Here is a 12852-nt window from a genome sequence, read left to right as displayed (position 1 = left end):
CTTTTTCTACTTTCTTATAGTTTTTTAGAGGGATCTTCTATTTTTCAGTGACAACTTCTTAAATCCTCCACTTTTTCATGTATTTGGCGTAATTTTTTTACTTTTTTAAAGTTTTTTATCGGATTTCACTTCTTTTTACAAAGGTAATTTGCATAGTGAATGACTTTAAATAATTTTTATATTATATGTATATAGTACTTTGTGTAGAATTCATGGTGCCTGAAACAGTTTATGGATGCAAAAAATTGAAATGTCAAAGATGAAGTGAAAAATAGGAAAAATATGTCCACTATTTGTAATGCACAATTTATTCTATTAGAATGAAGTTCATAAGTATGCAAAACGCATGGCAGAAAGTCTTGTTTCAAGAAATTTAAATGTTAAAGATAAAGTGAGAAAATTAAAAAAGAGATCCACTATATGTGTTAATATATCTATAATATTTTTAATATCTATAATCTAAAATTCGTCCACTGTATATCGATAATATTTTGAATATGTATAATCTAAAATAATCCATATGAAATAATATGAAGAAATGAATTTTTTAGTTTTGTGATTTATATACGCAGACTCTTTATTTTTGTAATTGAATACAGGAAAAGAAAAGTTGGGGGGGGGGGGTAAAGAAAGTGAATATATATATTTCATATCATAATAATTTATTGATTAGAAACATTTATTCATTTAATTCACGAATTAATATAAATACCAGCACATTTGTTATGCACACTGCATCATCTTATGCTTCCAATATACCTGTCAAACTTTATCGTATTTCCTCTAATACTTGTACGATTCTCTTTGTGGCATTTTAATAATTACTACCAGATATCCTTTACTCAGATAAAATACTAGAATTTCACACCGGCAGTTTCTATTTTTGGAGAGCACCAAAATACTGTTGCTTCGTCTGCAAATTATTTGCTTCATTCGTTTCCTCTTATTGGAATGACTGTCGCTGCTTATATCCATCAAAGACTATGTAAACAGAAAACACAAAAATTTACAACGATAGTACATATACTTTAAGCACACAAAACTACTTATCAAATAATGGTAAACACCATCTACCTTTAATTGTGGATTTCACTTATTCTTTTATTGATGATGTTATATGCTTCTCTTCTTGTTGTAATAGGTAAAAAATATGTCGCACTGCTAAAACAACTATGATGGTTTTTTAATGCGTGCAGACACATATTACAAGGCAACATTAGTGTCTCTTGTGCATTATTTCTTGGAGTATCTGGTGAAATTTTTTTCTTCTGTCTTAATAACCTGCATCCAGTCATTCCTTACTGTAACCTATATCTGTCAAACGATACACACGTATTTCTTATGCCGGCCGACGAGCTTTGCCGAGCGATTCAGAGAGTCGACGAATCGACGAACGGCCTTAGCTCCTATTGGCTAAGTGTTGACGAAAAATTCCTTGACGAAATAAAACCGGGAGAACAAGAACAAATCGATTCTATCAGATCATGACATGATATTACGATATCTCAGTTGTACGTGGACCGATTTTGTTGATTTTGGTTTTATGATTTTGGAATGATGGATGTGGAAAGCAAAGTAGAGCGGATAACAAAAATGGGAAAGGGAAATAGCTACCTTAGCTCAGAACAGGAAAGAATGGAATTAGAGGAAAGTATAAAGGCAGTAGTGATTAATAAAGTTGAAAAAGAGATGGGTGGAGACGTGGGAAAGATAAGAGGGTGGATCGGAAAACATGAAAAAATAGAACGGAGAAATAATCAAGGAACTTTTAGTTATAAATAAAATACTAGGAAATATTTGGAGTTACAAAGGGTCTAGAGGTACGGCAAGGCAATGTAAAAACGCAAATTGAAAATTTTCTAGAGAAAGAATTAAAAGTAAGAAGGAAGATAATTTGGGTGAAAGAAATCGGTAGGAAGGAAAGGAGTGTATTAATAGTGGGATTAGAAAGTTGGGAGGACAAGCAGATCATGTGATATAAAGGTAGGTTAAGAGGTACGAAGGTCTACATACACCACGATTTAACGAGACATGAGAGGGAAATTCAAAACAATCTAGTAGTAATCGCTAGGGAGGAAAAAAGAAAAGGGAGGAATGTGGAGGCAGGATACCAAAAATTAAGGGTGGATGGAGATGAGTCCAATGGCAGGAAAGCTGGGCAACAGTGCCGGTTAGTCAGGTTTTTCGGTAAATTTTCAGCCAGGTGGGCAAATAAGGGGGGTGATAGACAGAAAAAAGCCAGGAGAATTGAAATTATGGTAAATATGACGAATAGGAGACCCCGCCCCTATGACCTTCACCTTGACATATGTTGTCAAGGGCACCCTCCTGAGTAACTTTTTAGTAACTTTACCGTTGCTTACTGCTTATTAAAAAGTTATTAACAACAAAAGTTGGTAAGTTACGCCAGGTTATACATACGAACGCGTTATATATAGCATATAAAAAAACACTACAATGGTTCAAACTTGTTTCGAGAACTTGATATGATGTACGATCTTTACTCGTCCAGTAAAAAAATGGGGGTCTGGGGGCCAGGCCCGGGTCGGGGATTTGGGGGCGAAGCCCCCAACAAGGAGTACTGCAGCGCACCACGCAGGTGTGTACATGGTTATCCTGAGGGATGTATATTGCTTTCAGGGGAGTCGAGGGGGCGTAGCCCCCAGTTCGATAGGGGGTCTGGAGGGCGCAACCCTTCAGCAACCGTACGGTTTCAAGGCACATACTTTCAGCTGAAAAACCTTTTACAAAATTTAAAAAACATACGTCTCAAAACTATACGCTTGCTGGGGGGCTGTGTCCTCCAGACCCCCGGCGAGCGGGGTGCTGCGCCCCTCGACCTTCCTGAAAGCAATATACATTCCTTAGGATAACCGTGTACACACCTGCGTGGTGCGCTGCAGTGCTCCTTGTTGGGGGCTTCGCCCCCAAACCCCTCACCGCGGGCCAGTCCCCGGACCCCCATTTTTTTGAAGATTGTAGTATAAGTTACATATTATGTATAGGAAAAAGATAAAGTTTAACTGGAAAAATGCCGTCTGTAACCGAAATAGTTACCAACTTTTTTGTTAATAACTTTTTAAGAAGCAGTGAGCGACGGTTAAGTTATTAGAAAAAGTTACTCCGGAGGGTGCCCTTGACAACATATATCAGGGTGAAGGTCATAGGAGCGGGGTCCCCTATTCGGCATATTTACCGAAATTATTATTTTGGAATGTGGCTGGATTAGGAAAGAAAGATCAAAGTTTTTGGCAATATGTGGAAAAGTTCGATTGTACAGGACTGGTAGAAACGTGATGGAGGAAACAAATTGGAACAAGTTTAAAAGTAGACTATTGAATGATTTTGTGCGGAAGTGCCAAGGGGCAAATAAGGTAAACAGAAGAGATAGAGCTAGAGGGGGAATAATAACAGCGGTGAGGAAAAGCTTAGACATAGAATGTGGAAATAACGAAATAGAGGGTTTAGTAGAAAGGAGAATGAAAATTGAAGATAGAACATGGAGGATTTTTTCGATATACAATTGACAACAGTGGAAGAAATTGGCAAGAAAGATGGAAGAAGTGATTAAAGAAGAGAAAGAAGAAATAATGATAATAGGCGGGGATATGAATGCAAGAATAGGAAGAGAAGGTAAGATAGAAACTAACGAGACAGAGAAGAGAACGGACAGCAGGAGGAAATCGAAAGATCTAACGAAAAATAGTGAGGGAGAGCAACTGCTAAAAATGTTGAGGTAAGAAGAATGCACGTAGCGAATGGTAATATTACAGGAGATGAAAAAGGAGAATGGACGTATGTGGATGCTGGAGGAGCAACGGTGATAGATTATGTGATCTGTAATGGAAAGGGGCTAGAGGAAATAGTACGTATTTTAAGGTGGAGGACAGAATAGAATCTGACCACCAACCTTTGGTTGCAACAGCGAGACTACAGGCGAGGGCGGATACAATTGGAAGGGAGAAAGAGACTGGAGCTGCCCGACAAGCATTCTGCTGGGAAAAGCAAAGCATAGAGCAGTATAAAAGTAAAATAAGGAACATACCATTTTCGGAAGGAAATGGAAGGCTATGTTGACAAGAATTAAAGGCAGCGAAAGACCTAACGAAAAATAGTTCTGCAAAGTATGGATAAAAGAAAAATCAGGAGGAAAATAAGAAAATTAGGACATAAATTCTGGTGGTACAAACAGTGCAGTAAGATAAAGCTAAAGCTATAAAACATGGAAGGTAAGGAAAGTAACAAGACAAGAGCATCTGAAAAATAAAGCAGAGTTTAGAGAATTGTGTAAGAAGAGGGAGCTGGGTAAAAGATAGGAAGAGATAGAGAAAATAAGAAATGTAAAAACAGAGGTGAAAGTTTGGACATACATTAATAAAGAAAGGAAAAGAAATACAGAAGGAGCAACATCCATAACGATGGGAGAGTTGTTAGAACTGTGACGTACCTCGCGTGGGCGGCCAGGAAAGCCGCTACTCGACACGCTCGGTCGCACAATTCCCACGGACGAATTTATTTAGAAGAATTGGGCGCCAGTGCCAAGTGCACGTGTCCGTTACTTTCGTTCTTCAAGGGGGGAAATTAACTTTGATCCGCGGACGTTTAGGTAGATTTCTTTATTCAATCGAAACCGACGCGGGGGAATTCCGCGGTACATACACCGTTGGGGAAAAGGGGGTGGCGACTACGCGCCGAAAGGGATACGCGGCGCGGAATTCCTGATACAAAAGAAAGTATTCGACGGAAAGAAACGAATACGTTACCGGCGCGACTTAACTCTATAGGGGGCCTCGAAAACAAATAGTCCGCCCTAGAATCAAATACAATCGAAAAGGATTACACCGGGAATTAACGGTTTCGCGTTTCGATGGAGAGGGCCCCTTCGAAACGCGGCGCGTCCACAAACCGCGCAAGGTCACGCGGGAGATTCGCGGAACGGACGGAGGGAAATCTAACGGAGTTCCCTCCGGTAGTGGTCCTGTCGCGGACGAAAAGGGTGCTCCGGAGCACGCTTGCGGACACACACACACGATCCGCACTCTCGCACCCACGCACGCCACAAACGGAAACCCAACCAGTGGGCCGTACCTGAATCTCCCCGGTCCCTGGAGTCTCGATCCTCGGACGATCCTCTCGTGGAGATGGTAGCAGTGCTCCCACACACACTCACGCAAAGTGATAATAAAAAAAACTTCTAGGTTTCGCGGGACAATAGGGGCGGCTCGCTCGCATGTTCCGATCCGTTCGCTCACGGTTAACCGTTAATTCTCCTCATCGATCGCGCATCGATTGTGCTCTTCTCGTCGCCGGCTCGCGGCTCTCCCCACCCAGAGTTGTAGGGGCTCCTCACGGTGTGCCACCACCATGGCATCTTCGGGTTTCCCCTCGTGGCAGCGTCGAGGGGCGATGGCTCTGGTCTCTTTCGCGAGGATGGTCAGTCCTCTTGGTGGTGGCCACACCGCGGTCCTGGGGTGGAGGACACCGCGATCGGCGACTTGCCGCGCTCGCGCGAAGACGCGACACTATCGGCGAGGGTGAGGGGGCGCGAAAAAAAAGGGGGGTCTCTAGTGCCCGCGGTTCTTTCATCCCTCCACTCTCGCGGACCACCTCCGGCCTGGAGTGTCCGGCGAGGAGGGAGCGAGGCCCTTCCGGGGGTCAGGGTGCCTTCGTGACGGGCAGAAAAAGTCTGCCCCGTCACAGAACATTTTGTAGAACTTTTAGGAGGGACGAAGAGAGCAAATACAGGGGAAAGAAGACAGTTAGGAGAAGGAGTCCAAGAAGAAGACGAATTGACGAATTTTGAAATTGCAGGGGAAATGAATAAGATAAAGACAAAGAAAGCTGCAGGAGAAGACGAAATTCCAGGCGTCGCGTGGGTGCATATGGAAGATGAGGCGAAAAGGAAAGTTTTCGAAATAATAGAAGAGGTATGGAGAGGTGGTGGTTTGCCGGGCGAGTGGAGAAATGGAGTCATTGTGCCTTTATTGCAAAAGGAGGATAAAGAAGAGGTAAAAAATTACAGAGGAATAATATTACTCAATTCGGTATACAAGATCTACGCAAACGTCCTAAATGAGCGTCTAAAACGCGACGTGGAGGAAAAAGGGATTTTACCTGATTCACAAGCGGGGTTTAGGAAACAAAGAAGCACATTGGATAATTATACAGGGTGAGTCTTATAACGTGACGACCTCAAATAAATCGTAAGGTATTTGTTGTACGACACAATGTTTCTAATAAAAGTTGCATGGTATCTAGGGGGACATACAGTGCTGTAATCTGTTTTTCATTACCTTACTTTTTTATTGAGATATTAGGGTTACCTTCAGTTTTTTAAGTGGAATGTCTAATATTTTTTTTCGAATTCGGATAAATCATCAAATTTTGCGTAAAAAAGTATTACACGAAGTGAGACTTCAAATGAAAAATTACTGAGATATTTATAAAAGAAGTTTATGGGCAATAGTTGCTAAGGTTGAAGTACGACATCCTTCATTATTCACAACTTTGTGATACCTTTTTAACCGACTTCGAAAAGGAGGAGGTTACTCAATTCAACATGTTTTTTTTTACGTGTTTGTACATTAAAATTGCCATGTTCTTTGACTCTTCGACTAAGCCTTAAGAAGATAGAATGCGATGACTGATTTCGATCAGGATACTTAGCTTGGTACAAGATCTTAGCTCTTATAGCATTTTCTTCACACGCACCATAAACAATTATCATAACGTTGTTTCACTGTTACTGAACATCGTAATAAAAATGTAGCACCTTTCTCAATACGACTTTAAGGCTTACCGAGATACTAAATTGGCATTTCGTGTTGATGATTATTAATATTTAACAGGGAGCTTCTTTACAGACATGACCTACCGACGTGAATAAAGTCGTGCTAAGAATCACGTTGACTAAGCGTATTTCCTAATAGAAGATTATTAATTTGAAGATATCTCAGTAATTATTCATTTGAAGTCCCACTTCATGTAATACTTTTTTACGCAAAATTTGATGATTTATTCGAATTCGAAAAAAAATATTAGATATTCCATTTAAAAAACTGAAGGTAACCCTAATATCTTAATAAAAAAGTAAGGTAATGAAAAACAGATTACAACACTGTATGTCCCCATAGATATCATGCAACTTTTATTTGAAACATTTTGTCGTACAACAAATACCTTACGCTTTATTTGAGGTCGTCACGTTATAAGACTCATCCTGTATATCCTGCAACATTTGGCTGAGAAGGTGACTATGAAAAAGAAGGGCAAAATGTATGCTTTGTTTGCAGATTTCAAAGCGGCCTTCGATAAGATCAATAGGACAAAACTATGGAAAGTGATGGAGAAGATAGGAGTAAGAAAAGGGCTAATTGAAAGAACGAAAGAATTATATGAAGAGATCTCGAATACGATTAGATATAACGGAAAGGTATCAGGACGGTCTTGGGCAGCGGACGGAGTCAGACAAGGAGTCCACTGAATCCGTTATCGTTTACAATATTCATATCGAATCTACAGAAAGAATTAAGGGCTGACCAGGCTCGAGGCTCGAGCCTCATAGTATGAGGCAAGGAAAAAGTTTGGTCACTGGCTAATGCTGATGACTTAGTGCTATTAGCAGAAAGGATAGAAGAGATGGAAGAAATGATACAAAAATTGGAGAGATTTTTAGATAAGAGAAACTTGGTTTTGAACACGACCCAAACAAAAATAATGATCTTCGGCAAAGGAGGAGGTGGGGTGAAGAAAACGAAATGGCTATGGAAAGGGCAGGAAATAAAGTCAGTCAAGAGTTTTATATACTTAGGGGTCAAATTTTTAAGAAATGGAGACATTACAGAACACTTGAGAGAAAGGGTTAAAAAAGCCAATGTATTAATAAGACAAGTTTGGGGCATTGGGGAGAGAAAGTTTAAAGACTGCTTCAAGTGGAAGGTATTTATGTTTGACCGTCTAGTCAAGAGCGTTATGTTGTATGGGACGGAACTACATGGGTGGAAAGAAAGGGCGGAGTTAGAAAGGGTGCAATATAAATTCGTGAGATGGATTTTAGATTTAAGCAGAGAAACGCCGAGATATATATTGTTAGTAAAAACAAAACGAGAGAAAATTAGAATAGAAGCAGAAAAGAAAGCTCTAAAGTTTGAAGAAGGAATTAGAAAGGCGGTAGGAAAGAATTTATTGAAAGAATATCTTAGGGAAAAGGAACAGGGAAGGACAAAAAATGGTAAAGAAAGAATAGACTATGGCATACGAAACAGATATGGTCAGGAAGGGATAAGGAGATTGAAGGGGAAGAGTGATAGAGTAACGCAGGAATTGGTGAATAAGGATAGGGAAAATCAGGAACAAGTGCAATTTAACCAAATAAGAGAAGCTAAATACAACAGTAGGTATAGGTATTTATTTACAAGAGAGAGACCAGAATATCTAAGGAAAAATGGGAGACTAGACAGCCAAAGGCTTGTGTTAGAGTTGATGCGTGAATATATATTTATTAAGATGTGCATTTACCGAATTACAATTGGTAGGATTACAAAAGACAGCGTGTCGACCCACAATGTTCTAAGATTTTAGAAAAACCGACGATCGGGAGACTCCTCCAAAAAGTACGTGAGAGGACACTCTCATCTGGCGCGAATTACAAACAGGATTCCTTACAGCTTGTTTGATTGCAAAGGTGAGGTGCAGAAATTTAGAACCTTGGAATAGATACTGGCTTGCGTGTGAGAAGAGGAGGTGCGAGTTTTGTGGAAGGGGGCAGGGATCTTTGAAGCACTATATAACAGATTGCGACAGGCGGGAAAAGGCTAATATAAGCATAGAAGAACTCTTAGAGGGTAGGTTTAACGTAAGAAATGTAGATTGGATAAGGAACTTAGTAAACGGAAAGGATAAGATTACAAACCACAATTAGTAGCATACGTTCAGAGGAGAGGCAAAGAGAGTGTGTGTAATTGCGTGGTGACGAATGTAAAGTGGCAGGGTGGATGGATGTGTGAGTATAGAATATGTAAAACCAAGTCTCATTTCTGGGCCAAAAGGCTGAAATTAATAAATTTACTACTACTACTAATCTTAAATTTCTTTTAATATAAATTGTTACAAAATCCAACAAAGAAGCACGAAATGAGAAATCCTCCCTAAGAAACATCAATACAATAAAACAATAGTATTTCATCCTCAGGATGTTTTGTCGCGTTGAAGCAATGGCAGACTGAATGGAATGCGAGTTTAATTAGCTAGTTGAAAGAAAACCAACGCTTCGTCGCAAGAATATTCGTCAAAGGGCCATTTTCCCCGACGCTGTCCAACATTAACATGCAAGTGTATACACAGGAGGAGCGGTCTATTTATTAAGACAGTAAGACGCGCGTCAGCGATTCTTGTGTTCTTCGTTAGAAAAGCGCATCTCCTCAAGAAGTGTAACGGTTGGCTATGAATAATGTATAAAAAGAAGTTCGATTAACGGTGTGTTCCCTTAGTTACACAGAAAACGATGGGGGATCTAAACAAGTCCAAGAGGGGTAGGGAGAAAGAATTCTTATATATTAAGTGTAGAAATTAACTCTGTGCATTTACAACTCTAGTTTAAGTAGAAATATTTACTTGTCATTTTGTAACATTAAGATACCAATCTTCCAAATCCTCGACTTAGTCTCCATGAATCTATTTTTATAATGAATCTACATATATGTACAGGTAAATGACCTAAGTCTCAACTTGATGACCACTATAATATATTTATATAATCGAAGTTTAGTAGCAAACAAATTTCGCTTATGATTTTTATACATTTATAGGAAATTTGAATGTGCAAGAAACTATAAAATGCACACAGTATGCAATAATATACAAAAGTTGGAAAGTACAGTTCATATTATAATATTATTGTGGTGGTTGTACCTGTGGAGGGAGAGCGAGAGAGGGGAGAAAAGGAAGGGAGCGTTTCGTCCTAGCCCTGCTAGTGGACTCGTGAGTAAGGCTAGTTAGCAGGCCCGTGCCTTAGACGCCGGGATATTTGGAGTTCGGTCGGGAAGAGCTTATACACAGTGTTAATAAATATGTGGGACATTTTTTCAGAATCAAGTCTTCATACCAGTACAAATCGAAAAGTATGTTACCATTTTGCGATCTGAGGCTTCATTGTTAAGAACTAAGCGATTGAAATTTACAGGTGGACTTCCGGCGCGGACTATTTAAATCCCTGTCGGAGGAACGTGCGGTTGCACATGGACGCACTCGCCCGCGAAAAAGACACACCGATGCACACTACTTGTTTCATTCTTCCGACGCCGATGACACTACGGACGGCGTCGTCGCGTCGGAGGAATGAAACTCTAGACCCTTTATTACTCTGAATAATCAAGAAACAAGTGAGTGTGCATCGGTGTGTCTTTTTCGCGTGTGAGTGCGTTCATGTGCGACCACACGTTCAGCTGACAGGGATTTAAATAGCCCGTACCGGAAGTTCACCTGTAAATTTCAATCGCTTATTTCTCAACAATGAAGCCTCAGATCGCAAAATGGGAAGAGACTTTTCGATTTGTACTGGTATGAAGACTTGATCCTGAAAAAATGTCCCGTATATATCTTAACACCCTGTATAGAAAAGTTAGCCGCGACCGAGTGGTTGTGGGAAACGCTCGGACCGCGCGGTTTCCCTCTGGTGGTGAGGAGCGGAGGTGCCACCAAAATTATATTTACAGAGTAAAATAAATTCTTACTTACTTAGGTTCAATTTTTGTAAGGACGTGCGCGAAGATTTTATTTTATATAAAGATCCGCAGTCTAGTGATTATAATGTGTAGGAGTATACAGTAAGACCCCGCTTAACGCGGGAGGTGCGTTCCACTAAGATCCAGCGCTAAAGGAAACAGCATTATAAACGAGGTCATCTTAAGATGTAAATAATGGAGATAAGTGAAAATTTATCAGTTCCTTTTTGTTTTATTTTGTAGCATTAATTGTTAAATTGTTTTTTATTGCATCAATTATAGACTTATTTATTACTAATATACATTTTTATTCATAAAACATTCATGAACATCAAAAAAGTTCGAGTAAAGACGTCATGTTCATACCGAGGAGGTTCTTCCTTCTTTGATATTTTTTGTTTTGTTTTTTTTTGTGACGAAATTGTCTAAAGTCGTTTGTCTAGGCCTGTTCCGTTCACTTGTCAATAGCAAGACCTTGTATCAATGACACTTCGTCTAGCCTTTGAACTTCCATCAAAATTTAAATCATTTTGTAGAAACTGAAAAAAACTACCAAATACTACTGCGTAATACTGAAACAGCGTTAAACGGTGCACCGTTAAGCGGGGTCTTACTGTAATAATAAGTAAAATTTTATGGCTACTAAAATTCATATATGTAGATACATTGTAATGGCCGTCAGGTTGAGGACGCAGAAGGTTTGTACTTTAATTTCCCAAAATGACAAATAAGAATATCTATTTAAACTAGAGTTATAAATGATTGAATTACAAATGAGTATAAAAAAAATATTATAATGGTGTTATTTGTTCTTTGTAAAATAAAAAGGTTTCTACAGAATACAAAGACTCAGAATTAATTTCTGCATCTAATAAAGGAAAGAGTAGAGATTTTCACAATTCGAGAACCACATCCCTAAAACTACTTATCCCTTTCATTACCATATTCCCTTTGGTCTTGTTAACCAAGGTAGATTTAGATTCTTTTTGTCAATAGGGGGACCTCGAGCTCCCGTGCCCCCTTCCTTATGCCCGCCATGGATCTACAATCCGTTCGTCACTCTTGAACTGCAGGAAATCCATACTAGGTGAACGAGGGTCTCCCAATTGAAAAATCAAGACGTTTCAAGACACGAGCTGGCGAGTTTTGATCTATTGTTATTATTGAAAAATATTGTATTAAAATAGCAAGTTGGTAATGGGTATTGAACCGGGACAAGAGTATAATAATTATATAATTATTTTTATCATAATTTTTATTTATGGATCTTTTATTTGTAAAACTTGTGCCATTGTTGCAGCAAATAAGGTGCAAATGATAAAAAGCAATCAACTTTCTGTCCATTACGCGTTAAATATATACTTGAAATTTGAATTAAATAAAAAACGAATTACAAAATTAACCATTTCAATTACTTTTCATCCACGTCATGTTGGATACCTCAGATATTCATTTTATCTTCAGCATTTATAAAGATATTTTTAACCGACTTCGAAAAGGAGGAGGTCACTCAATTCGACATATATATATATTTTTTTTTTTATGTATGTTACTCGATTACGTTCAGACGGCTTGACCAATCGGGATAAAACCTGTTGCATCTTGTAGAGCATATCTCCGGGGTGGCCCCATTACCAAAAAATGTTGCGATTTCTCATTTTTTACCCGTTTTTGTTTTGCAAAAAACCGAAAAATTTGGTATTGTTTCTTATTCCAAAACGAATTGACCAATCGGATTGAATCTTCTCGCATCTGGTAGGGCTTCGTTGCCTCTTAAAAGCTTAAAAAGACATTTGACCTACTTCCATTTTTTACTACATACTTTATTGCACTTTTTATCGCAAAATTGGACTATTTCACGTATGTTCGGCCTGAATTTGATGAAATCGATGAAACCCTTTACATTTTGTTACCGGACAGATTTTCGAGTTGATCACTTTGCAAAATGATTTTTCTTATTGGTTATAACTATTGTTATTGCAAAATTTCTATTCTTTTATGTAACTCTGCAAGGAATTAACCGATTGCGATGGAGCCTTCCGCATTTCATGACAGATGAATTCGTGATGTTCTCATTTGCAATAAAATAATTTTTGGAAAAAAAATATAACCGACTACGAAAAAAAGAGCC

The 12852-nt window shown here is 39.0% G+C and overlaps 1 protein-coding gene across 1 annotated transcript in view; it reads left to right on the top strand.

The window, feature by feature from the left end:
• LOC128882837 (uncharacterized) overlaps positions 1–11819 on the top strand; it is a 31968-nt gene extending 20149 nt beyond the window's left edge. The window contains exon 2 of the mRNA XM_054134611.1: positions 11718–11819. Coding sequence (XP_053990586.1) covers positions 11718–11787 — 70 coding nt within the window. The 3' untranslated portion in view covers positions 11788–11819. The remainder of the gene's footprint in view (positions 1–11717) is intronic.
• Positions 11820–12852: the final 1033 nt, after the last annotated feature.

This window comes from Hylaeus volcanicus, unplaced genomic scaffold (assembly GCF_026283585.1).
Source record: "Hylaeus volcanicus isolate JK05 unplaced genomic scaffold, UHH_iyHylVolc1.0_haploid 12196, whole genome shotgun sequence".
Classification (NCBI taxonomy): domain Eukaryota; kingdom Metazoa; phylum Arthropoda; class Insecta; order Hymenoptera; family Colletidae; genus Hylaeus; species Hylaeus volcanicus.
Note: the sequence above shows the minus strand (reverse complement) of the source record. Positions and strands in the feature narration are given on the sequence as shown.